Raw genomic sequence first — 27,100 nt, 5'->3', positions numbered from 1 at the left:
TTAGTTAATCTTGCAGAATTGGAGCTGAATCTGTTTAATGTATATGTGTTTCTCTGGCCCCCTCCCCGAATCCTCATAATAGTTTGACATTGGAAATGCAAAGGAACTTTTGAATAAAATCAAAATGGAATTTCTAATGGTCAGGATTAATGCACTACATTAAAAATCATGCAGCTGCCATGTGGAAAAAGGTTTTGTAAATAACTCATCTCATTAATAACATTTTACAGTAGGAATTACATTGTGAATTACTACGCTGCTGAAACTATTATTTGTGAATTGGTTGTATGCCATGTTAAGAGGTGTAGTCTGCTTTTATTTTTTTCTCCCTGACATTTATGTATGGTTAGGAATGCTTTATGAAACACAATTTTGAGGGACTCTGTAAATAGTCAGAAAGTGACCATTTACAGGATCGGGTGTGGATCAATTCAGTCCTTTGGATGGGGGGGGGCGACCTCTGAGAACCTCATGTAATAACACAAAAAGTATAATCAATATTTAGAAAGAAATGTTACCTGCTTGCTTTGTGGTGTTTGTTCTGCCACTGCTATTTTGGGCTGCTGGTTGCCAAGTCTATATTTAGAATCTTTTCACAGTGTATGGTAGTTTACTACCAGCATATGAGTGTCTGCCTTGCTGAATATAGGTCATAATTGAAATAATCAAGGGTAAGATTTAAGAGTTGGGGGAAATGATAGGATTTCTGCCACCTCCACCATATTAAGAAAAAGTGGTGTGAATGGATGAGGAAGGGAGGTATACAGTTCAGCCAGCCACTGTCTGATGGAAGATGGTGAGCAAGGAGATCTGGCTAGAAGACCTGGTATTTTTTGTGTATAGGAAGAGAGCAGAGGCTATCCTAGATCAAGATGATATTCCTATAGTAGTGTGGATGTTTATTCTTACTATTTGTATATTTATTTATACCCAGCCTTTTTCTCTGACGGGACTTGTAGCAGCTTACAACAAAAACAAGAACTAAAAGCAGGAAAGCCAATCATTAAAATACAGTTCTGCATTGGGAGCATTAAAACTACCGTATATAAAATCTGTTTAAAACATACCAACAAGTACCCAAAAAAGCAAAGGATGGCACCGATCCTATGCAGTGGTACCTTTGGTTAAGTACTTAATTCGTTCCAGAGGTCCGTTCTTAACCTGAAACCGTTCTTAACCTGAGGTACCACTTTAGCTAATGGGGCCTCCCGTTGCCGCTGCGCCACCAGCGCGTAATTTCTGTTCTCATCCTGAGGTAAAGTTCTTAACCTGAGGTACTACCTCTGGGTTAGCGGAGTCTGCAACCTGAAGTGTTTGTAACCCGAGGTGTTTGTAACCCGAGGTACCACTGTAATTGAAAGCAGACAATTCCTCAAAGCCTGCTGGAAGAAGAAAGCCTTCACCTGCCACTTGTTGTAATTTTATATTGAATACCTTTTACTTCTAGAAACCAATGGCATAGGCAGAGGGGGAAAGTGTTCTCAAAGATTAATGCCACATCCTTGTTTCTTCCAAACTACTCTGGTATAACTAGTCAACACTCACAAGCAAGATTAGGTTCAGCAGATACCACTGAGGATGGATGCTGCTCTTGTACTGATTTCATTGCACCCAGGCAGGTAGATGCAGGTATCCACAGGCAGGCGAACTAAGCTGGGTTTAGATTTGTGAACACCTTTCCTGCTGGTATCCTATGACATGCATTGATCAGCTAAGCAAGTCTTCCTGGATGGAAGATAAAAGCACAGGGACAAAGAGTAGAATGGTTTTTAAGTTGCATAGTAATGACCTTTGTGATTGTCCCTATTCATGTTGTGGCAGTGCTTTTGCCATTATGGCCATGTGGGGTAGTGAAGCAGGCCGCATGCTGCTGCTATAACATCTAAAGGGCACTCCAGTAGTTATGATAATTTGTATATAGAAGTTATAAATACTAAACTTTCTTTAGTGTTTGACTTTCCTGCTAAATATTGAATGCTCAATTATACCCTCCTCCTGTAAATGCCCTTAATTCTTCTCTCTATTAATCTAGTGGCAGGTTGACACAAATCTTTAACCAGCATATTGAGGTTCAGTGGATCACTCAGTACTGCTTGTTTATTACAATAAGTAGCTTGTGATCTGACACTATATTCTGGAAAGCTCCCTTTGGAAAATCCTTTTTTTTTTTTTTGGTACCATTTCTCCAGGCAGCAATTTGTGTGTGGTTTTGTGTGTGTTTTCATGGCGTGTGATGAATTTAACCAACTTATATCTTTTCTCTCCTTTCTAGGATGCGTCAGGATGAAACGCCACAGGCATCTAAGCAGCAGTGACAGTTCAGACAATGAAAGTAAGTAGTGTGATCTAGTCTTCCTTTGATCTGTCACGGTTTCCTGTGGTTTCCTTCTCTGGTTTGAGGGCAAACCGTTGCACTTTTTAATGGCTTTTCTTTTTTTATTTCTCGTTTGATTTCATTTTCTCTTGCTCATTGTGGTATTCAGTTTTATCAGAGAGGGCTTGGGGGAACTTAAGAAACCCAACACTGGGTAGAATAATGTGGTTGTTTAGTAACAATCTTTATTTAGAATGTAAAGGGTGCATAATTCTGCCTGAAAAGAGAGATAGTATTTATTGTGAGGCCTCTGTTTTCTAAACTGATAATGTCCTAGCTGCACTCACTTCTCTATGTGAGAATCTTTGAGGATTGTGGCAGGCTTTGGGATGAATGCTAAGTGAAATATTTTGTGTCTGTAGAGCCTTAAAAAGGTTACCACTTAGACCCTCCCAACAGGCCTTTTTTCAGTGCTACTTAAAATTCCTTTCCACATGTGAGCTTTAGGTCTAGTTCACAAAGTAGCTTCCAAACAAGGTGTCCCAGGTATTAAAACTTCTGTGTGTCTGCAGCAATTATCTGTTCTGACAACAACTACAGGTATCCTACTCCTGCTGCTCAGATGCTATTCTAGCAGTGTTTCAGTTCAGCAACCAGTTGAGAACAGGGAAATGCAGGCAAAGTGAGAGAGAGAGGAACAGCTTAGTACACATTTATTCCCCCCCTCCCCAATCCTTTGACTGTAGAAGTAGAAGCGAGGCTCTGCATCTTCCTTTGCTGGGAGCATGGGGCGAGGTCTTGAAGGGGCGCTCTCCTGACAGCTGACACAGGGGTGTGTTGCTAAACAGGTGCATTTGACACATGGAGGTATTGGAAGATTTGGTGTTTTATTTCCAGGTTAGGATCTGAACTTCAGTTTGTAGCACTAAGAGCTCAGGTAACTGTACTATACATTGTATTTCAGAAATATTGGGATACATACCTCTTAAATCTCTGGTTTCAAAACAATTCTTACAAACAACTTCACCTTTGAGAAGAAACCATATAAAGGGTGGCATTGTGTATACAATTGTTATGTATTGTTAATGTGAAAACACAGCAAACTGGATGGCCTCTGGCCTCTTCAGTCTCAGTTTTTGTAGCTGGAGTCAATCAGTCTGGGCTCTTCCCTCCCAGGCCAGGTAGAAAGAGGCTAGCCAGGCAGGAAGCAGAAGTCTTGCAGGACTCACAGCCAAGATGGTCCAATTCTGTCCTCCTGTTCCTGTTTCCTCTTTAACCTTTTTGCCAGGCTTTTATTTCAACACCGTTTGCTTCTAGGATATAAAACTGTTCTCTCCTCCATATTCATTTTCTCATCTAATTGTCAGTAGACGATACCATCCTACGGTTTGTTTATAATCAATTTTCAGAAGGTATCTCAGAATTAAGAACATTCCATAACACCTCCTTGGGGTGGATCTTGCCAACTTGTTGGCTGTCATGAGTCATTCAGAGGCCTTTGTGTTTCTTTATTGTACTCAGCAACCCACCCGCATCCATATACCGGTAACACAGGCAACATTTATTTTTATTTTTATTATTTTATTTATGATTTTCAGTTGTATACATTTCAATAATTTTACAATCATTTTAGCATTTCAAAACTCGACTTGCTTCCCCCTCTTTCTGCGATTCCTTAAATTTGTTTTTTTATATTTTCTGCATATCCAAATTAACTTAATTTACTCATTTATTCATCTGCTTTAAATAAGTATAAAAAACTACAGGTTATTACAGTAATCCTGCCAATATTCTTCTCTGTTTACAGTTTATTTGTAAATATTCAATTTACATTCTTTTATAAAATCTCTTCTTTTCCATTCTTTTATAAAAAGTTTGTTATCTTGATTTCTTATTTTTCCGGTAAATTTTGCCATTTCTGCATATTCCATAAGTTTTTGTATACATTCTTCTTTTGCTGGGACTTCTTCTTTCTATTTTTGGGCAAGTAACATTCTTGCCGCTGTACATGAATAAATTTCTATACAGTTTGGGTAGTTCTGTCCCTATAATTCCTAAAAGTAAAGCTTCTGGGTTTTTAAAACAAACGTTATTTTAAATGTTTAAACACAGGCAACATTTTAATTGTTGTTGTTGTTACATGGTCCACTTGTTTTAGTAAAGCAGGAAAGTCAGGAGCAACTTGTTTTGTCCCTTTGGACACTTATTCTTGAAAGCAACTGTTTAAGAAAAACAGACCCATAATTGTAAGCAAAATTTCTAGTTTATGTTGCCTAAGATACCATTTGGGAATGGAATTCTCTGTATTTTTATGAATATCCTGGTGTTGCAGCAGCATTTAAATTGTCTCCATCTTTTCCTTTGTTTATACAGGTCCTTCTACTTCTTTCTCCTTTTGTTCCAAGTACAGAAGCAAGTCAAAAACACCAGCAAATGAACAAAAGAAACCTGCTGAGGTAAGAGTACTGTATATTCTGGCGTATAAGACTACTTTTTCATCCAGGAAAATCTTCTCAAAAGTCGGGGGTCGTCTTATACGCCGGGTGGAGAATCTGCGCTCAAGTATATCTCAAACGCTATATTTTAACTGGGAAAGTTGGGGGTCATCTTATACGCCCAGTTGTCTTATACGCCGGAAAATATGGTAATTCTCACATTCTTAGGTTGCTATTCAACTACTTTTTTTTCCCTATTGCAAGAAAAATGTCTCCCCTCTCCTCACACAAATTTTCTCTTGAGGTTTTGGGGACAGATTTGGAGGTTGGCACGGCGGGAGGGTGGAGATAGTTCTGTTGCAAAAGGATTTCTTCATTCATGTGGTTTCCCTTTCAGAGGTGAAGGAAGGAAGAATGAAAGAACTTGTCCCATTTGATTTGAGTTCAATAGGATTAAAGCCCATCTGTGTTTAAGGAGGGGGATGCGGGTGGCGCTGTGGGTTAAACCACAGAGCCTAGGGCTTGCTGATCAGAAGGTCGGCAGTTCGAATCCCCGCAATGGTGTGAGCTCCCGTTTCTTGGTCCCAGCTCCTGCCCACTTAGCAGTTTGAAAGCATGTCAAAGTGCAAGTAGATAAATAGGTACCGCTTTGGCGGAAGGTAAACGGCGTTTCTGTGCGCTGCTCTGGTTCGCCAGAAGCGGCTTTGTCATGCTGGCCACATGACCCGGAAGCTGTACGCTGGCTCCGTCGGCCAGTAAAGCGAGATGAGCACCGCAACCCCAGAGTCGGACATGACTGGACCTAATGGTCAGGGGTCCCTTTACCTTTATGTTTAAGGATAATGACTGTAGTAAAATGGGTCATAATTTTCTGAATCTTAGGGCAGTTGAAGAGAAATTGAGATCCCAAGGTAGCAGGTGCTGCTGAAGAGAATTTCTTGTGTTTTCTTTCCTTCTTCCTTATTGCTGGAATATGACTTTGTTGCTACCCCTGCCTGTAGGGCTATGGTGAACTTCTGCACAAGCCATTAAGGCTTTTCTTAGGAGTATTTGAGTCCCTAATGTTATGAGACTGTCCCCAGGTACTTCTTCCCCAATTTACCTTAGGCACAGTTTCAATTTTGGCATTTCTTACTATCAACTGAAAGCAAGAGTTATGAAAATACTAGTTGACCAATTCTGAAAAAGATTTAAATGCACAACCTCTGAGTAACGTATAAAAATACAGAATGCACATATCCTTTCTCCCTGTTCTGGATTTACCCTAAAGGTGGGGCGGAGCAGGCTAAATATCTACATATCTTCTTCCTTTAATTCATATCTTTGGGACAAATTTGGAATGCCCTATTTCTTGGAACTGCGTTCTCTTCTTACCCAGAGGGCCAAACTAGTCAATAAATGCTTGCACATTTTAAATGTGTATTGTTTTTACTTTAGAAATAACAGACAAGGGCATGAGTGGAACTGCTCTGCATAGGGGGGCTATAACCTCTTTTCATTCTGCTCTGTGGTCCTAGTGAAACCTGCCCCCCAACACACAAAAAGAGGAAAGATGGTATTGATTTAGAATGCAAAACAAAAGCCCCCTTCAGGCATCTAATGCATGACAGGGGGAACTGCATGTAGAATAAGAAACAGGGCTGTGCTGCTGATCCTGCCCCATTGTCCAGCTAGGCTAGCCCTATGCCAGTGTATTGAGCATGGGAGGTGAGGGATACAGGTAGATTGGCTGTGTTATGTCAAGATTGGACCAGTGGCAGGCTCCTGCTCTTGGTTGCACAATGGGCGGTATTCAGCTAAACAGTACGGTAGCACAGTGATTTTTAGTTGGACAGTGTAACTTCCCCACCCTCTCCTCCCTGTGCACCCCCTAAATCTGCTCCAGATTTCCCCAGCTCTTCAGAGCAGATCTGGGAACAGGAGAAGAGAAGGCCAGGAAATTACATTGTGCAGCTAAAAGTGGTTGCACTAGCCCAACTGTTTAGTTGACTACTTCCAAATATGTTTTATTTGTCTAAATGATCACTTTTAATGTTGAAGTACTTCCTTGGAGAACTTGCCGGACAACTTAAGCTTAAAGGTAAAGGGACCCCTGACCATTAGGTCCAATCGTGTCCGACTCTGGGGTTGCGGCGCTTATCTCGCATTACTGGCCGAGGGAGCCGGCATACAGCTTCCGGGTCATGTGGCCAGCATGACTAAGCCGCTTCTGGCGAACCAGAGCAGCACACGGAAATGCTGTTTATCTTCCCACTGGAGCGGTACCTATTTATCTACTTGCACTTTGAGTTTCGCTTTCGAACTGCTAAGTGGGCAAGAGCTGGAACTTAAGCTTACGTAACCCATTAAAAAAAAAAAGTTCAGCATGAAAGTTCAGGGGTTAGCCCCCTACAGAAATGGAAAATTACTTGCTGAATGCCTAATGCCATTACAATTACTTCTGAAAACAGATGAAATGCAGATGACAGTAGATTATGACAGTGATGGGTAGGTGTCTCATTTGCCTTTAAGCTGTGCTGTTAAATGCAAGCTCTTTTGAGCCCACTCTTCTTTTTGATGTTCGGAGTTAGTTTTATCCATTGAAATCTTTGAGCATGAAAGTATCAAAACAAACAAACTCTATTCTACCTTACTGCTAAAATGAAATTAAATCTTCACTTGCAACTTGCAGGGTTGCAGGATTTGAAAGAGACAACAATCCTGCAATCCAGGGTAGATGCTAGAGACTATTACAATGTTTAACAGATTGAACTTTCCCATCCAACCTCCCAAGTTGTGAGCAAGTCTTTTACTTTCTCCTTGTCTCTTTCCTGGTCACCTGCAGTTACTTGGATTCTGGACCTCCCCAAATATGGAAGTTGCCACAGTTCTGTAGGTGTTTCACTATCTACGATTAGGGGAGATCCCATATCTACATAACTCTGGAAGATCCCATTCACGCTTTACCTTCTAAGATTTGTGTGCTAAAGCAGAACAGGGTGGTCCACTTGCTTGGATTACAGCTGCAGCAGTCCATGTTTCTAAATAGTTGGGGAATTATGTGTTCCTTCCTTTATGCTTGGCAGCAAAGGGGTTGGTTTGATCCGTATGGTTCTGACAACTGTTTAACATGGCTTCTTGGATAATTATTAGGCTACTGTACATTATTAATTTGTATTGTTAAAGAAGAAGAAAAATATGTTTTTGGACTGTTTCTTCCCAAGTATTAATGCTGCCTTTGCCTTCACCTGCAGGTGTTTCGAAAGGACCTCATTAGTGCCATGAAACTCCCAGATTCTCATCACATTAACCCAGATGAATATTACCTCTTTGCGGACACGTGGAAACAAGAATGGGAAAAGGGTGTGCAAGTCCCAGCCAGCCCAGACACGATTCCACAACCTTCTCTCAGGTAATTTTTATTAAATAGTTGTTGGGACTGAACTACATTTAATTTTGGGGTAGCAATAGGAATATACTGGGCAGCATTCATGTCATGTAAACAATAATTAATCGTTTACTACTTTTGTTGCGCAGAGTAGATTTTTGATCAGGTGAGGCTGCAATTTTTAAAGAATTTTTAAGGTCGACAACAGACAAATGTATTCTGACCACACAGTCAAAGAGGTAGTATACTGCATTATTTCAGCATAACTCAGTATTGTTCCAGCAGTTGCGGTGGATAATGTACACTGCAGTTTTCCAAATATACATGACAGCTTTGTGGATTACACAAAGTTGGGTGTGGTGGTAGACTGGATGAGGGTGTATTAACCTGAGTTAGTCTTATGTATATAAAGATCACCAGATACATTTGCTTGGTAGTGGCTCATGCCTAACCTTTGTCCCATTGTATTTTTGGCTTTCTTTTCTTCCTCTGATGTATGATATGGTTACAACTCAAGAGGGAACATTAAGCAACGTGGAAAATTATCTGTGTGGTTGTTCAATAAAGAATTTACTTTTGTGGGTTGTTTTTTTTGTTTTAATGATTCCTATATTTGAGTGTAGGAAAGAGGTTTGCTGATAGTTCAGAATGAGCTTTTGGCATGTGCTCCTGTAGTTTATAGGGATGCGGGTGGCGCTGTGGTCTAAACCACTGAGCCTCTTGGGCATGCTGATCAGAATCCGCATGATGGGGTGAGCTCCTGTTGCTCTTCCCCAGCTCCTGCCAACCTAGCAGTTCGAAAGCACACCAGTGCAAGTAGATAAATAGGTACCGCTGTGGCGGGAAGGTAAATGGCATTTCCGTGCACTCTAGCTTCGGTAATGGTGTTCCGTTGCGCCAGAAGCGGTTTAGTCATGCTGGCCACATGACCTGAAAAGCTTTCTGCAGACAAACACCAGCTCACTTGGCTTAAAAGCAAGATGAGTGCCACAACCCCATAGTTCCCTTTGATTAGACGTAACCGTCCAGGGGTCCATTACCTTTTACCTGTAGTGTGTAGCAGTACTCTGTGAGGAGCATGGCATTGTCCTAATGCATTCCTTAGTCAAAAGCAAGGGTGGCTAACCCGCAGGTCATATATGGACTCCCCCCCAAAAAAAGACTTTGTTACCCCCAACGACCCCATGAAAATGATGTATTTATTTATCTGTTTACTCACTTTTTGTGTCTGGGTACCCCTTTCTTAATTGTGCTTTTCTGGGCAGTAGTCCCTAAAAATCTGTTTGATTTGCATGCTGCATTCGGATCAGTACAACTATCTCTGCTGTTGCTGTTGTCAGCTGACAAAAAAATATATGAAATGATCGGCTGAAGAACAGCCCAAGGCATTAGAATGGTCTGTCTGAGCTCACTTGGTGATTGCTGTGTAGAATGGACTCCGGGATTGGAGGGAGAGAGTGGCTGGAGATGTAAAAGAAGAAATGGATGGGAGGCAGAAGGAAAACTGTAGAAAAAGCTGCTGGTGGGATTATTGTGGATGGGGGGCGTGAATTCATAAACGTCTGGAACATAATTTGATTAGTAGTCACAGAAGGCAAAAAAATTAATTATTGGGGAAAGGTGTGTGCATTATTATTGTTTCTTAATGAACAAAAATTTCAAAAAAATGGGAGACAGATTGCAAAGTCAATCAGCTGGTTGCGGGTGGGGGGGTGGCAGAAATTTTGCATCCCCATCTGTATCCTGATCCCAGCACTGAGCAGATGTTTAAATCTCTCCTATGCTCAGTGTCAGTTCTGGAGTATGGTTTTGGATACAGATCTCTTCCTCTAAATGCACCCATCAGGTGAGCATGTGGATGCTGTGTATATGTGTTGGGGTGTGTGTGAGAGAGAGAGAGACACAGAAAGAGGTTGTACTGTGTGTTTGTAAAAGAGGGAAGTAGCATGGAAAGACTTGAATAGCTTGGGCAACATGTCCTATATATTGGGAGAGAATGGGGTGGGAATTAATAAGGAATGGGGCTGTGGAAGTTAGTACAAAAGAAATTAAGGGAAATAAATAAGAAATAAGGGTTGAAGGGGTAGGTTCTGCCTTTTCCCACTATTTCATTTTGGCCATGCCTACTTTGACATGGCCTCCCCTCCACTGGCCATTGTGACCTTCAGCCTGGAAAACGTTCATACCTGTTGCACCAATGCACATTGTCACTTTTGCTTGACCCATGCATTCCATTGTAACCCAGATTATTATAATCAGTTAGGGGCATCAAATACCTGGCTTCCCAATTTGCAGAATTGCCCTTTCACCAAATGACTTACAGCTCACTTTAGTTACTATATCATTTTAGAGTCGTAGCAGAAAAAGTAAAGCAAGTACTGTATACACGGCCTAGAAAATACATTCGTTGTTCAAGTCAAGAGCCCACTGAACCTGGCTATATCAACATTCTGGAACTGGCAGAATCGATGTGTCGTTATGACTTGGATGATATGGACATCTTCTGGCTTCAGGAAGTAAATGAGGAGCTTGCCGAAATGGGTGAGAGTGATGAAAAATCCAATTACTAAAGCTACAGTGAATTTTTAAAATTGAATCTTTAGTCAACTGCGCTGATTTAAGGCTGTTTTGCTGCTGCTGCTTTTTTTTTTTTTAAAAAAAGAATGGATTGTTTAGAAAGAGAACTTTAGTTGGTATGCAAGGAGTCTTCTGCAGCCATGGTTCAGAGACATTTAATTGTGTCTAATTATTTTGAGGAACTTCCATGTTTTTAATATGTTTCCTAAGATAGAGGTGAATACTCAAGCAAAGCTGTACCTTAATTCTTTGGAAATCCATCTTGGTTCATGGAAGAATGTGCATTTTATGCCAGGACTCTAGGAGTAATAAAAACAATGTATATGGAAAAATACCAATCAGGTAATAATGGAAGTCAGTATTCCTACTTAATTGTATTTGCTAATACTCAGATCTTAATGACCTGAGAAAATGGCAGCTTTGCAGACTTCTACTTTGTGGCTCCATGAGAGAGGCAGGATTATGCCACTCTAGTAAATCAGAGAAGACACTATCTTGATAGCTTGTTTATGAGGCCAGTTGAGACTTAAAAATTAGGGGGAAATAATTAACTTGATGTGGCAGATTCTTTTCAACATAGTATTCATAAGCAACATGTTTCTAATCTGAATAAGAAAAGGTAATGGGGCATATAATGAGATTTCAATGAAGTTGAACAGGCTACCGTATTTGTCATGTTAAGAGGCAATTTCCTTAAAACAATGGCTTGGTTCAAACATAATGCACATTATGAAACCATGGATTAGCCTTATGTGTGAACTCAGTCCAGTTTATGGGCAATGGTAAAAGTTTCTGATTAACCAGGGTTTGTAGCTGGGTTATAAACCTTGCTTAATGTCAAGCATAGCTTTGCATTGTGTGTAAACCTGGACCACTTCTTTAACTATGGCTATGGAGCTGTCACTGCTCAAAAGCTAGTGGAGCTGAAGTTGGAAGAGCAACAAATAATTCCAACTGCCTTCACTGGTGCTTTTAACTATTTCTATGATGTTAAACCTTGGTTGTATGTGATCATCTGCCAGACATCTTAGTGTTAATGATGGGTTACCATGAACAATGGTTTGGCATTATGTGTGAAACAGGTGAAAGTGTTGATGTCATAGGTATCAAATTTGTGCATTATTACTGACATCCTAACTGCTACTTTGAATATATATATAGGTTGTCTGAATCCTAGGGAATAGGATTAACAGTGTTTTAAGTAAGTCCACCAACAATTGGTGGTTTCACTTTTCATGTATGTGCATTTGCATTTGCTTAAGATTTATATAAGATTATAAGATTTGCTTAATATATTTATATATCAGATTAACACAATGTAGATTTTAAGTCTTTTAAAACCTGGATTGAAACTTAAGTAAGTCTCACACAAATGAGGGAGGGAGGCAACCTATTTTCAGTGCAATGCTTTAGGAAATGAGGGAGCTTTTTATTTCTTTATCTAGTATTAAGCAGATTACTATTTTGCTTTAATTCTCCTGCAGGTTGTGGGCAGCTTGATGAGAACACAATGGAGAAAATGGTGGAAGTCCTGGAACGTCACTGTCATGAGAACATGAACCATGCCATTGAGACAGAGGAGGGGCTGGGTATTGAATATGATGAAGATGTCATCTGTGATGTGTGCCGGTCCCCTGACAGTGAAGATGGGAATGATATGGTGTTTTGTGACAAATGCAACATCTGTGTGCATCAGGTTAGTGCTAGCGGAGGTTTTGAAAATGCTTCGTTCTTGTGGGAATGGGATTACAGTGGAACCTTGGTTCTTGAACGGCTTAGTTGACAAACAAATTGGAACCCGAATGCTGCAAACCCGGAAGTAAATGCTTTGGTTTGTGAATTTTTTTTGGAAGCCGAATGTCCGAAGTGGCTGTCTGCTATTGTTTCTGGGGTGGCTGCACCAATCGCAAGCTGCGCCTTGGTTTTTTAACATTTCGGAAATCGAACGGCCTTCTGGAACGGATTACATTTGAGAACCAAGTTACCACTGTAGAATCATTCTAGATAACTTGCTCCAAAACAGTGTATCTGAAAAGCCATTGAAAAGGTGCAAGAAATCTGGCAGCCTTTGAAAAGGTGGGTTGAGAATTTTTGTCTTCCGACAGGGCTCTGTAAAATTTAACATGCAACTGCTTAAAAGAGACATGGATTGCTTTTGATCCAGTAATGTATTCAAAGGTCATGTAAATCCCCTAAATATTATGGGAAAGGTTTTGAGCCATTGTGGTGTTGGAGCATTTGTCTGCCGTGCGCTTCTTCCTTTTCTGAAACTGCATTTAGGGATGTCAGCTAATTAACTTTCCTACAACAGGAAAAAATGAATTGAAGGGTGAATTTTTAATCTTCATAGAATGATTCTTGTTAATGACAAGAGTAGAGCCTGGTGCAGTGAGTGCACAGTGAGATAATGTGGGAAAGCTGATCTTTTAAATTTGTGCCTAGAATTTATGCCTATGCAAGAGTGCACTCTTCTGGATTAATCTGGAATGTTTCAGAAATGTTCCAGAAATAACTGTGATAGGCTAATCCTTCTGGAGTCTTCCTTAGGCTATACAGACACCTTTCTAGGTCAGTGCATGCTAGTACTAGATGCCACAGAGAGCTACTTTTCTAGATTGTGTGTGTGTGTGTCTCTGTGTGTGAGATACACACCAATAAATAGCAAGATTTTGGGGCTAGGGAAGTGCAGCTACCATTGGCCAACCTTTCTGAGATCAGACATTCGGCTTCTGTGTCTTTTTCTGGAAATTCTCTCTGCAGCACTATTAATAGTGCATGTAACTCTTTAATTGTTAAGAAAAAGATCCTTTCCTGTTCCATGTTTCAGACATTGGCAAATAGTTGAATTCTCCCAAAATGGTTTTAGTATGTAGCATTAATTACCAAAAAAAAATACTACGGTATGTTGGTACTGATATAAACCAGTGATGTCTCATTTCCCTTATGGAGTTGTATAAAGCAGCAGTTTGTTTTTATCCTCAGGCATGCTATGGCATCCTAAAGGTTCCTGAAGGAAGCTGGCTGTGTCGTACTTGTGTTCTAGGTATACACCCTCAGTGTCTCTTGTGTCCAAAGAGAGGTGGGGCCATGAAAGCTACAAGGACAGGCACCAAGTGGGCGCATGTGAGCTGTGCTCTTTGGATTCCAGAGGTATGAATAAGAAGTGTTTTAGCCCATCTTTAAGTAGAAAAGCATGGAAGTATTTGGAATGCAATCTTCCCCCAGTCACCTAGCTACTGTAGCTGTTATATTTGCCTTTTTACAATATGCTGAAATATAATAGCCTGATAGCTCTTTTCTGGTCATTTCAGTCATAGTAATCCATAATTTCTATTACTATTATTAGGTAAGCATTGCTTGTCCGGAAAGAATGGAACCAATTACCAAAGTGTCCCATATTCCACCAAGTAGATGGGCTTTAGTTTGCAGCTTATGCAAATTGAAAACTGGTGCTTGTATCCAGGTATGTGTTAATTCTGTATTGTGATCTTTGTTGCTGCAGAGCAGAAATTGCACACTAGCAAACTCAACAGGCTCAGGGTGCTAAGGAACAACTGTCTCCTGTGCTGGGTGGAAGACAGATGCAGCAGAATAGCCTTTAGCAGTGTTTATATTTTAAGGAAACATTTTTGGGGTATTGGAAGGATGTCAAAATAAAAACCCCCACATCCTTTTGGCATCACAGAATTGTAGATAGGGGGCCAATGAGAGTGGTTGGTGGGGATATTGTTAAATGGGGATTTTTTGGTTTGTTTTTTTTAAAGAGAATTTTATAAACCTTTTGTGGCCCACAATAACCTTTAGAGGTGGTTACAGGGAACAGTCAGTTAAAAAATACATTAAATTAAAAAGTAAGGGAATGCACTTTGGGGCACTTTGCTTCTGCAAAAAGCTTAGACACTACACTAGCTAAGTAGCAGGATACAGGATTCACAGCTTTATGGCAGATACATAATTTAAGTAATAATGCAAGCTCTATACAAATCCTTGCATTATTACTTAAATTGTGTATCTGTCATGAAGCTGTGGATCCTATATCTTACCCTACTACTTACTTAGCTAGCGTGGCGGCTAAAGGTTAGTTAAACAGTTTTTGCAGAAGTCAAGTTATTTTGCTTTGCACATCATATTAAACCATAGTTAGGTTTAATATGTGGTTTAATGTGGACGAGCAGTGCACACTGCTCAAAGTTCCCACTCCACTTTCCCTCACAACTGGCCACAAACCACAAACAACTCTACTTGTCTTGTTGCCCAAGCCCAGGGTCATTATTTGCTTTTCTCCAAACAACCCACAAGTGATAACCAAACTTTGTTATTTGTTTACTGCTCATGGTTTCTTTTGGGGAAACAAACCATGAGCCCAGATTTGGATTGCATGCGAAGCTAAGGCATGTGGCTTTTTTGCTCCCACCATGGTGCATCCAGGAATGGGGAAAGTGGGGCAAAGTGGGGATTTGATTAGCTTGCACAAGCATACTGCTCAGTCATGTAAAGCCATAGTTAAACATTACCTATGGCTTAAGGTGATTTCAAAACACAGCCATTATGCCAAATTGCTGCTAAGGCTTTATCGTGAACCAAGCATTTCCCATGGCATTGGAACGCTGAAGCTTATACAGAAGAAACAAATGAATGAATAGGCTGTTTTTCATTAACGGTGTGTGTTGCCTCTTCTGAAAGTGTATATGCATAGCTTGTAACTCTTAAGATAAAAGTACTTAAACATCAATCTTTTACATTTTATAACCTGTATTTCTTAAGCATCTTTAGTGGAACAGAATTTGCTTGTTTTTCTTGTTTTGTCTGAAGGTTACCATTCAGACTTCTAACTTGTGAATAAGCAACCTTTAAAGTAAAGCTTTGTCTTCTGAATACCGCTGTGAAACTCTGTGCACACGTGTAAAAGCCCTGTGATACTTTCTAAGCTTCCATTGGCTGGTTTTCTTCCTCTGATGCTTACTTTAACTGGTGGTGGTTTCCTTCACTCAACAGTGCTCTGTGAAGAGCTGCATTACTGCCTTTCATGTCACGTGTGCCTTTGAGCATAGCCTGGAGATGAAAACAATCCTGGACGATGGCGATGAAGTCAAGTTCAAGTCGTACTGCCTAAAACATAGCAAAACCAAGCAGAGCTTGATGCCCGACACAGACGTTAATCCCAAGAGCACAGCAGACCAAAAGCAGACCGAGAGCGAGAAAACCAGTTTGCGTGCTCAGAAACTAAGGGAGCTGGAGGAGGAGTTCTACTCCCTAGTGAGGATTGATGACGTCGCAGCAGAACTCGGCCTCCCTAAACTCACTGTGGACTTGATCTATAATTACTGGAAACTAAAACGGAAAAGTAACTTTAATAAACCATTATTTCCTCCCAGGGAGGATGAAGAAAACGGCTTGGTTCAGCCAAAAGAAGATAGCATTCATACGCGAATGAGGATGTTCATGCACTTGAGGCAGGATCTAGAGAGGGTAAGGAGGAGAGGGGGGAAAGTGACAAACGATACCCTTATAAAGGAAGAAGTAGTTCCCTGCAACAGGAATCGGGAAGGGGCAGATCAATCCAACACTGTAGTGCTTATTTCCATCTCCAGCAAGTTCATCACTGTACGCCACAATCTGACAACCTCCAGATTCAACTATTGCAATGCGCTCTATGTGCCACTACCCTTGAAGGCTATTTGGAAACTGAGCCTGGTCCAAAATGCAGCAGCCAGATTACTGGCTGATGTTCCATTTTAGAGCTCATACAACCTCAGTTTAAAAATAGCTGCTGTGGTTGCCATCCCCCCCCCCCGGTCCACATCAAGGTGCTCACATTTGTGTTTAAAGCTCTAAGTGACTTGCACCCTAAACAGCTGAAAGACCACCTTGGGTGTTAAATTTGGCAAAGGGCACTGTCTTGGTAGTACTTCCGCCTTCAGAAGTGCAGGGAAGGGTTGCCCGGGAAAGGGCTTTTTTCCCTTTTTTTCCTTTCCTGTGGCAGGAAGATACACCTCCATGTCCTGACCTTTGTCCTGGAATGGCTTTACTTGTTTATTGCCACATCTGTTTTTATCTATTTTTTATAATTGTATATTGTATTGTTGTAACCCTCCCTGGGGCCCTATGAGGAAGAGTGGGTAAGGAATCAAGTAAGCAAGTAAGTGCATAATGGAGGCTGGTGGAGAGAAGAAATGGGAATAGCAAGAAGCTAAGTAGAAGTAGGATGAGCCAGATGCTGGGTTCATCCTACAACTTGTGGTGTGCCATGCTACCCTGCTGTATGGCCCATATGTTAGTTGATGCTGTGCATGGCTGTTCTTCTGTAGCAGTCACCAGGTTGCTTTCCTCAAGTGTCACGATGAGGTTTCTCCTTTATTACAACACTGTTTGCAATTTACAGTCGGAGGAGGCTGATTCTGCCAGTGCTGTGCCCATTGGCTCATTTGCATGCTTGAGATGGGGTCAGCGTTACTGATGGGGCCATAATATTGACTCATAGTAAGGAAGCTACAGTAGAGCTTATTAAGGATCCTCCACAGGTATCATCCTAATTATACAGCTGTGGCTTTTGGAACCATCTACCTGCTGAGGACCCAGGTGGCGCTGTGGGTTAAACCACAGAGTCTAGGGCTTGCTGATCAGAAGGTTGGCGGTTCGAATCCCTGCCACGGGGTGAGCTCCCATTGCCCGGTCCCAGCTCCTGCCCACCTAGCAGTTCGAAAGCACGTCAAAGTGCAAGTAGAGAAATAGGGACCGCTCCAGCAGGAAGGTAAACGGTGTTTCCGTGCGCTGCTCTGGTTCGCCAGAAGCAGCTTTGTCATGCTGGCCACATGACCCGGAAGCTGTCTGTGGACAAACGCCGGCTCCCTCGGCCTATAGAGCAAGATGAGCGCCGCAACCCCAGAGTAGGACATGACTGCACCTGATGGTCAGGGATCCCTTTACCTTAACCTTACCTGCTAAACAGGGAGACTAGCCCAGCCCGGTAAGCCAATAGCCACCTGATAACCTTTCCATTGTGAATTTTAAAAAGCACTCGAGAATGTTTTGCAGGTGGATGGTTCAGAAGGGACTAGAGTTAATGTTGAGTATATTAAAAGCATAACGGACAAAGAGGTCAAGCGTTAACACTGCAATATGAATAATAGAACATGCAGATCATTTAAGTATACAGATTCTAAATACAGGAAACTCTAGTTTTAGCCACGACCAATATATGTGCCATCGTGCGCGCGCACACAGTGCCAAACCTGGAAGTAGTTCACTGCAATCATAAAGACGTCACTGAAACTAAAAGGGCAGAACAGGGTGTTTGTTGTCTTTCAAGGGGTTTCCAATTTCATTCAAGTGCTCAATGACTCAGAATGAAACCCCCACATAAATGGGGGGTTGTAATATTGTAATTTATCATTGAATATTATCCCAAGTATTGTTATTACTATATGTTTATTTATACCCCACTGTTTCCACTGACTTCAAGTACTTCTGGAAAATCTGTTAAAAGGTTTTAAATTGGGTTTTTTTCTTTTCTTTTTTCCCCTGTAGGTAAGAAATCTTTGCTACATGGTAAGCAGAAGAGAGAAGTTAAAACTTTCTCACAGCAAAGCACATGAGCAGGTTTTCAATTTGCAAGTCCAGCTTATCAATCAGGAAATTGCTGCAGGTAAGGAATGCAATACAAGCCTGGTTCAGATGACCGTATCTGAGCTTTTAAAACAAATATATGTATCCCCCTTTCCTTATTTGTATAAGCAGTGATTAAGTCAGGAAGTAATTGACCATAGTTTCCTCTTTTGTCCAAACCAGGAAGCTATAGCTACCATATTGAGAACAAATTGGAGTATTAAACCAACTTGGACTATGGTTTAATATCCTGGCATATTCTGAAGTTGATAACCATAGTTTCCTGATTAGGACATAAAAAGAAAACATTGTATGGGTAATTTCAGACTTCCTGGTCTGATTGCAGTGTGGCACAAAGGGTCTCTGTATGTGCAGGCAAAGCACTTGTGCATAACTTGGCTTAATAAGATTAGATGTGATTTTCCCAATATGACCATGTCTACTTTAGATCTTTGCTATGTGTTGATAGCTTCCAGGGCCTTTTTAAACATGCTTTTCTAGGATTGTTAATTGTAAAATCCCCTTTCAGCTATTCCAGAAATATTTGTTATGGGCTATCTATATGGTATAACTTTTTATTAATGCATTTGTCTACATTGCAGTAAATCTGTAAGTTGTGTTCTAGACATTAGTAAAAAGATTGCACTAGAATATGCAAATACTTAGTAGTGTTTTCCTACTACTATGTTCTTAAAATCTCATGCTCCTCTGTTCTGGGAAGGCTAGATAGAGCCTTAATATGTGACCAGGCATTCAAGAAATATCTAGTGGCATATAATTTTTTAACACTTTCTTGAATCTATTATCAAGGAAACATGGAAAAAGGAACTTTCCTTAATTTCAAATCATATCCTAAACTTACAGGTTGCTACATTTAAATAGTTCTATAATAGGTGCATATTCCTGAATTGCAAGAGGTTGGACTAGGTGATCCATAGGGTCCCTTCCAACTCTATGATTCTATTAAGTGCTGTGAAGATGTGCTGCATACATTTGCATGATGAAATCTGCCTCTTGGATAGATATCTTCTCACACACCCTTTTATTTTTCTCTATAGGCCATTCTCTGACAAGTGCACTGGAAAACACTCTGTTTTATCCACCTCCTAGAATCACCTTGAAGCTTAAAATGCCAAAATCAACATTAGGCGATTGCAAAAATAAATTGAAATCTGGTAAACCACTTTCTCCTGACAACAATGTCATGGTTTACAGCAAAAAGGGTATTCCAGTATCCAAAGAGACTTTTGTTTCAAATATGAAAGCCTACTCGAGGTTTCAGCATGAAAACAGGAGCAACGGCTTACTGGGAGGGATGGTGAAGTCTAGGAATGAAGCAGCAAAGAATTCTGGACCTGCACGTACTTCAGACTTCCATCGCGGACAGTCGTCTGGCAAACCCTTAGCACTTCAAGCTGCATTGCATGGACAGTCCTCCATTGGGAATGGGAAAATTCAGCAGCACTCTAATCTAGCAAAGTCTAATGGCTTAATGGGCAGAGTTGGGGATGTCACTCAGCGAGACAGCTCTAGCCAAACGACATACGAGCAGCAGTCTGTGCTCTCTGCCCACTTGGCTAGCCAGAGCAGCTTCAGGAAATCAACAATAGAACACTTTAGCAGGTCCTTCAAAGAAGCGACCAACAGTTTGGTGAGGACCACGGAAGATCTCAGATGCTGTGAAAAGCCCTCAAGAAGGCTGTCGATGAGAGAGCGTTCATGGGGCAAGCAAACTCTTGAATATCAGATGGGGAGTGCCCCCTACCAGGACAATGATGGGTATTGTCCCGATTTGGAACTCAGTGACTCTGAAGCTGAAAGCGATGAGAATAAAGGACAGATAAGACTGAGAAGAAGCAGCTCGGAGAGAGACGTCCCGAGTAAAGACTTTAATAGAGATTGTCATAGTAGAAGTAAAAGAAATTTGATTTCTCACAGTTCAGTACAAAGGTGATTAGAAACCCCAGATAATGGGAATAACTCAGCCTTCATATGTCCAAGATTATTGATGCAAACCTTAGAAAATCTGCAGGTTACAGAACACAGTGTAGGATCTATGAGCAAATGACGAACTTGTTTTTTTTAAGTGGTGAATTGGTTTACCCTTTTTTGAAAATATTGTTAATTGGGTTCCCCCCCCCCCATAAGTGCTATATAAGTAAAGGTTACTTTAAATATCACTTGCAGAAATAGTTTTATATATCCACTTCCCCAGTCTACGGAAATGTATTGTGTTCGGCTTTGTACTAGTGGGCAGGTATTCCAAAAAGCCCATCCTTCTGTGACAATCTGCAAGAAGATGGAACAGGCGATTCTTGCTGCAACTTCAGTATATCTCTTCATGAGAACACTTAAGCAATCTCTTACCTTTTTTTTTTTTTTGGAAGGAATTTAAAAGGCAAATCTGTATTTTGAAATAATGGTGCTTGCTTAATTGTTTTTTGTTTGTTTTGGTCTGGATTGGGACATATGACTACTAGACAGAAATCATGTTCTCAGCCAATTTCAGAACAGGTGGTATGATTCTGAAGACTTGGAAACAAGGTTCATTCCAACTCTGTGGGACTTAGTTTCAAGTAAACTTGCATAGGATCAAGATACAAGGGTTTCTCCTAGCCTGCTGAGTAAGGTTTACAGACTCCACAGTCAATGCTGCCAAACACACTGATCCCTAGATTCCCCCCTGCTCCTCATAGTGTGCCCTTGCTGAAAAGTTGTGTTTTCCTTTGCTATTGCAGCTTGCTTTTATTGTGTAAATACTCTTTTAACTTCTAGTATTTTTTATTTTATTTTTTAATCCTCGTGTACAAAGTAGTTTGTTGTGGGTTGCACTTGCAAAATATTTTATCCAACCAGCTGATACAAATGGCTGATAATGTGGATAGTGTTTAATACTAGAAGTATGTAATCTCTAAACCTATTCAGGCAATCACCGGTGATGCCAGATTCTCCTTTGTCAACTCAGAAGGCTTTTTAAAACCTTGATCCCACAACATTACATCCATTCCTCCCATCCCAACACAAACACAAACACCCCACCCCACCCCAAGCTATCAAATACTTTGTCCATTTTCTGAGCCAAAATTGGTGAATACATTGTTTTGGTTTCCAAGTTTAAATATAGTCAGACACAGTAAATGAAAATATTTCTGATTGCCAAAAAAGCTTGGGTATTGCTTAGGCCACTTTATGGTCTAATTAGATTTTCTTTTTTTTACAAAAACGCTTTGTAATATGTGGCAATGGTGTCAAAGAAATTACTCTATATTACAGCGTACCATTGATCTTTAATTAGGAAAAAATGGGCTTCAGCATCCAATAATAATTTGACTAATGAAATCGTTAGTTTGCTTTAATTAATAAAATTCCATAATGTGAAGTAAAAGGAACTGGGGTAAATTTAAATCTAATAATAAACGGTGCAGCGAAAACAAATAAAGAGCCACATTTTTCTTGAAAGCCTTAATCTATTAGTTGAGAAGAAGGGATTCACGATGAGATTATTCCTGAAGGAAATAAAAGAAATTTGACAGTTTCACATTCTTTGCTTTAGGCATTCTTAAAAGTTTACTTGGTTTACTCATTTCTATGATATGTTTGTGTAATTTGTCTTTTTTTCCATAGATACATTTTTAAGGCATTTTCTTTCATGTAAATATATAGTACCTTTAAAAAAAAAAAGTTAGTGTTTTGTTGAAAAAAATGGTTGGCCTTTATGTTGTCAGCCATTCAGAACGGTGCTGAAAATGTTCACTTCTCTACACATTGGTTCTAGTTTTTCATATTTATTGTTAACATTGTTTCCTGGTCATGAAGTAAATAAGTTGAAAATGGGAACAATTACTTCATTGATCTGAAGGGGGAGGGGACAACAATCGTGTTTCATGGCTAGTGGCATGAGAACAATATAAAGGGTAGGAAATGGTGCTTCAGCAAGATTCCTCAGTTTTGCTAATTTAAAGGTGATGACTAAAATATATCGGTTCAGGCGATAGTAATTTTATTTTTGTTTAATTTTACATGATTTTAATAGATACATGGAGGAGGAGCCTTTGGCTATATAGCTTTCAAGTATCTGTCTCCGAAATATATTTGCTAGTTTTTACAATGTGTTCAGTGGCTAACTTTGAAGTATTACCTCTTAACCTAATTTGTTTCCCATATATATATATATATATATATATATATATATATATATATATATGAATGATTTTTCACAAATGGATGTCTTTTTCAGACGTCCCCTTTTTACAATACTTTTTTCATTAAATTATGAAACTGCTAACTATACCTTCTTTGTTGTGATCTTTTGAAGGCTTTAATATTTTGGTCCTTAAGAGTTACTTGATTCCTATACTTAACCCCTAAAGGACATTGTGCAGTTCTTACATTGAAAACCATTGAAAACCACAGGAGATGATCTACAGATTTGTAGATTCCCTTAGGAACCCGCAGTGCTCACGCAATCTTCACACGGGACAGACTACATGCATACATTCCATGTAGGTTGTTGGCAGTGTATGAATTTGGTATTCGTAGGCCTTCAACGTGATTTTAGTAATTTTAATACATTAATAATATGTGTTAAGGTAATAGGTTGATAAATTAATTAAATTAGAACATGTGTAAAACAACAGCTCTGAGGCACAAAAGATTTTATTTTTGGATAATGTGCACGTGTTTGTAGAAAGCCTTAGAAAAGGCATCTCTTCATATGTAGAAACATGCCTCTTTAGATAATTCTTGCTATCTACGGTTTTTAGTAAAACATAGTAAAACATATTTTTATAAGTTGCTGAGTCAGGGATCTTAGATGGAATTAATTCATCTGAACAGCTTTCAAATAGTTAACATGGCAGCCCTTAAATATCTGTGTCAATATTTGCTGGAATCCGTTCTGCTATAATGGAATCTTATTTATTTTAGAAAACGTCTTTTGCTTCCCAGATTAAAAGCTACAATAAAAATAACATGAAACAAATTATTAGTTAAATCGTTTAAGCAACAGCAGAAGAGGGTCATATAAGAAAATAATATCACAATAGCAGGAGGTTAAAACAGATTTGAAGGGAGGGTGTAATTAAAGAAATGGATTTGGTACACTCCTGAAACTCAAGAGAGGGCCAACAAAACCTCTTTAAGAGAGATGAGGAGTTCCACATTTTGGGAGCCCCTGACAAGAAGGCCATTTTCACATATCCCCACTAAGCGCATCTCCAAATGTGGTGGAGTACAGGGCAGGACCTGTTGCTGAATGCAGACGGAGATAAACTGATCCCAAGCCATCTGAAGGGGATTTATTAGGTAATAACTAGGACTCTGAATTGTGACTGGAAACAAATTGGCTGAAATGGACCTGAAGTGTATCATGTACTCAGGTAAGGTTCTCTATCCAACGCAACCAACTGATCTGATTTTGGAACTTGCACATAGACTGATGTGTAATTGATCAGCAAGCCCTAGGCTCTGTGGTTTAACCCACAGTGCCACCTGCGTTAAAAAGTTAATCCAACGTAAATAAGATCCCATCTTCAGCTAATTTGCATTTAGTATGATTTCTTTGAAAACATGGCAGTTGCTCTTGGAAGTCTTATCATTAACTTTGTTTAGAATGGAGCAATTGTTTGCCAATCCAGCTGCCTACATCATGGATGAGGGACAAGAGATTAGATGTCTTGTTGCAAAGGCATTCCGCATCTCATGAGCAACAAAAATCAAGCTCCAGGTATTGTTTGGCTGCAGCTCCCATCATCCTTGGCCATTGACCTTACGGCCTAGGGCCAATGGGAGCTCCGCTCCCACAACATCTGGAGGGTGTTAAGTTAGGTATCCCTTGCCCTAAATTAATTTTTGTTTCTAAGACGTGTTTTGTTGTTTCTTTGCCATCCTGTGCTCCTTGTGAGGAGGAGGGCAGGATTTAAATTAAATAAATAACAAGATTGAACCACCTTTCTGTGTTGATGCTATTTTAGCTACACTAAGCAGAAGCAGGTCTGACCCATCAGAGTTTGAAGGAATGATGGGGAGCGAAATAAACACACTAGAATGCTCAACTGAGCCAGCAGTGAAGTAAATTGAGGGAGGGGGAGAACTTGTGTTTTTTTTTTTTAGGGTGACTGGGAAGAAAATGGGAGCATGATCCGATCCATAGTATCTTTACTCCCAGTTTAGCAATGACAGCAAAAAGGTGGTTTAATTAACAATCAAACAAACAGGGCAGTTAAGACCCCGTCATTTAAAATTTAAATTTGCCCTGGTATGTTAGTTGCATAAATTGCTGTAATAGGCCCCACCCCACAGGCTACAATTTTGCGTCTGGCTCTCCATCCCTCCCAAAAACTCATTTTGCATCTGGCTCTGGTTGGCGGACTTACGGTGGGTGGGTGTGTTTTTTGTTTTTTTTAAGGTCCTAAAGGAACAACACTATTTTACTTACTGCATTTTTATTTCACTTCTTGGAGGAGCTCAAGGTGTTGTTTCTCCTACTAAATGGTGTAAAAAAAAAAATGGAAACATTTAAAATGATCAATAGAAGATGCATCATCGGATGTTTGAAATGTTACCTGAATTGCAGATAACATAGTGGCGATGCTGGGATTGTTAGAGTAAGAATGTCACAACGCTGCCACAAAACTTCCTTGCTGTGGTCAACAATAAATAATTGCTCAAGCATGTATAAACAGATACTGCTCCCCCCTACAAAAGAAATCCAGGCATTCTTGCTCTGCAAGCTTCTCTCATGGCTTTCTACATCAAACAACAATGTTCAGTTTTTAGCTATGTCACAACAGCCCTGTAATTTTAACTTTAGTTATGTAATATATGGAAGTTAACGTTTTTGCATGCAAGATAGCTATTCAGTCATAGTTCGGGCTTAAAGGTAATTATTAATTCTTCCATGACCTCTCCCTTATCCACCTGTGGAAAGAACCCACAATACAAGAGAAGTGTGTAGTATTAACAATAGTTTTAACTAGAGAGATCAAAGTTCTAGACAGCTGGGCATGGTGGAGGGGAAATGCCATTATGGTGTAGTTCAGTGGAGCATTAATGGGACTTTTATTGTTTTCACTTGCACTCTTGAGCAACACAGAATCAAAGTAAATGCGGGACATCCTCATTTTTGTATAATTCATTCATTGCTGAAATTATCTAGGCTGCCCACCAACATATGGCTCACAGACGGAAGGAATAAAATGCAGCGGTATTTACCTTAACGGTTGCAATTTTTAAAATTAACATCCCGCTTGGTCTAAATGTCCTAGCCCAGGGATAGGGGAACCTTGGCTCTGAGTGCAACTGCAGCCCCTAAGCTTCTCCATTTTGCCCGGGGCAAATCCTTGAAAGTTTTGTCTGGCTGGATCTTATCCTTGAACCAGTGATACTGTCTCTTGCTTACCTGGAAGGAAAATCTCTCTCTCTCTCTCTCTCTCTCTCTCTCTCTGTGTGTGTGTGTGTGTGTGTGTGTGTGTGTGAACCTCTTGACTTCCTAGAACTAGAATGTAACCTAGAGCACAAAGATGAGTCACATCCATGACTCTGCCTACTTTTGCATCTAGGATGCCTGCCAGGTATGTGGCCTGCAGAAGGCTACCTGAGCGGGAAAGTGGCCCTCTGGCTGACAGAAGATCCCCAACCCAACCCTGCCTTTGCCCACCATTAACTAGTATGCACCAGGCCTTGAGGGATAGCATTCAAATGAGGCAGTGCCCTAAACTTCCCAAACCTGTCAAGGAAGAGCTGTTATCCTGCAGTAGCGCAATAGTGAATAGCATGAGCTTTGGATCCAGCGGAAATCTGTCACAAATTAATGTGGCAACTTTATGCAAAATGCTCTCCATCTTAGCTCCCCCTTTTGCAATATGCCGATAAATAATAAACGGCTTGTTACACGAGGTTACGTTGTGTCTCTGACAGGAAATGCCTAGGTTCAAAGCCCCCTTTGGCCTAGAAGTTACAACTTCGGCCTAGTCGCTTTTCTTCTGCCCTAACCTACTGCAATGCATGGCAGGGGTCAGCAACCTTTTTCAGCTGTGGGCCAGTCCACTGTCCCTCAGACTATATTTTGGGGGGGGGGGGAATTTGAACAAATTCCTATGCCCCATAAATAACCCAGAGATGCATTTTAAATAAAAGGACACATTCTACTCATGTAAAAACACGCTGATTCCGGGACCATCCGTGGGCTGGATTTAGAAGGCAATTGGGCTGCATCCGGCCCACGGGCCTTAGGTTGCCTACCCCTGATGTATGGTGTGTGCTCAGCTTATGAAGATAAAATACAACAACCACCTGAATTACAACGTTGCAACCTTTTGCGTGAAGGCCAGCAATTATACACAAATGTTCCGGCAAGGTAATTTTAATATTTTTATTTATCTTCCTCCTTTCCCGTTCTCAAATGACCTAAGAGTTGGAGCCTGAAAAAGGTGTGTGTATTGTGGGCTCACATTACTGAACGCTGGTTTGGGGAAGTTTTTAATGTTCGATGTTTTATCGTGTTTTTAATATTCTGTTGGGAGCCACTCAAGAGTGGGCGGGGTATAAATAATAAATGATGATGATTATGCATTTTCCCGCCACAATCCACGGAGCCCAGCGATAAAGCCAGACTATTACTTTCCTTTTTCTTTTTACTGTGGCTTTGCGTTGAAGCGCTGCATCCTGAAGCTCAAAACAAGCTTGCCTCCCACATTTCCAGATATTAAAATACCTTGTGCCACCTTCCTAGTCTCTTTCTCTCCTGTTCCCGCCTCTCTCTTTTTTTTAATTTCCCTACTTTAGCACCTCTTTATAGCAGAG

The 27,100-nt window shown here is 40.4% G+C and overlaps 1 protein-coding gene across 1 annotated transcript in view; it reads left to right on the top strand.

Annotated features, from left to right (window-relative positions):
* JADE3 (jade family PHD finger 3) overlaps positions 1-22,588 on the top strand; it is a 36,679-nt gene extending 14,091 nt beyond the window's left edge. The window contains exons 2-11 of the mRNA XM_033147502.1: positions 2,273-2,332; positions 4,688-4,770; positions 7,983-8,140; positions 10,467-10,657; positions 12,178-12,389; positions 13,676-13,843; positions 14,040-14,156; positions 15,689-16,162; positions 18,221-18,338; positions 19,357-22,588. Coding sequence (XP_033003393.1) covers positions 2,284-2,332; positions 4,688-4,770; positions 7,983-8,140; positions 10,467-10,657; positions 12,178-12,389; positions 13,676-13,843; positions 14,040-14,156; positions 15,689-16,162; positions 18,221-18,338; positions 19,357-20,252 — 2,466 coding nt within the window. The 5' untranslated portion in view covers positions 2,273-2,283 and the 3' untranslated portion in view covers positions 20,253-22,588. The remainder of the gene's footprint in view (positions 1-2,272; positions 2,333-4,687; positions 4,771-7,982; positions 8,141-10,466; positions 10,658-12,177; positions 12,390-13,675; positions 13,844-14,039; positions 14,157-15,688; positions 16,163-18,220; positions 18,339-19,356) is intronic.
* Positions 22,589-27,100: the final 4,512 nt, after the last annotated feature.

This window comes from Lacerta agilis, chromosome 4 (genome assembly GCF_009819535.1).
Source record: "Lacerta agilis isolate rLacAgi1 chromosome 4, rLacAgi1.pri, whole genome shotgun sequence".
In the NCBI taxonomy this organism is placed as follows: Eukaryota; Metazoa; Chordata; class Lepidosauria; order Squamata; family Lacertidae; genus Lacerta; species Lacerta agilis.
This window is presented reverse-complemented; position numbering and strand designations above follow the sequence as displayed.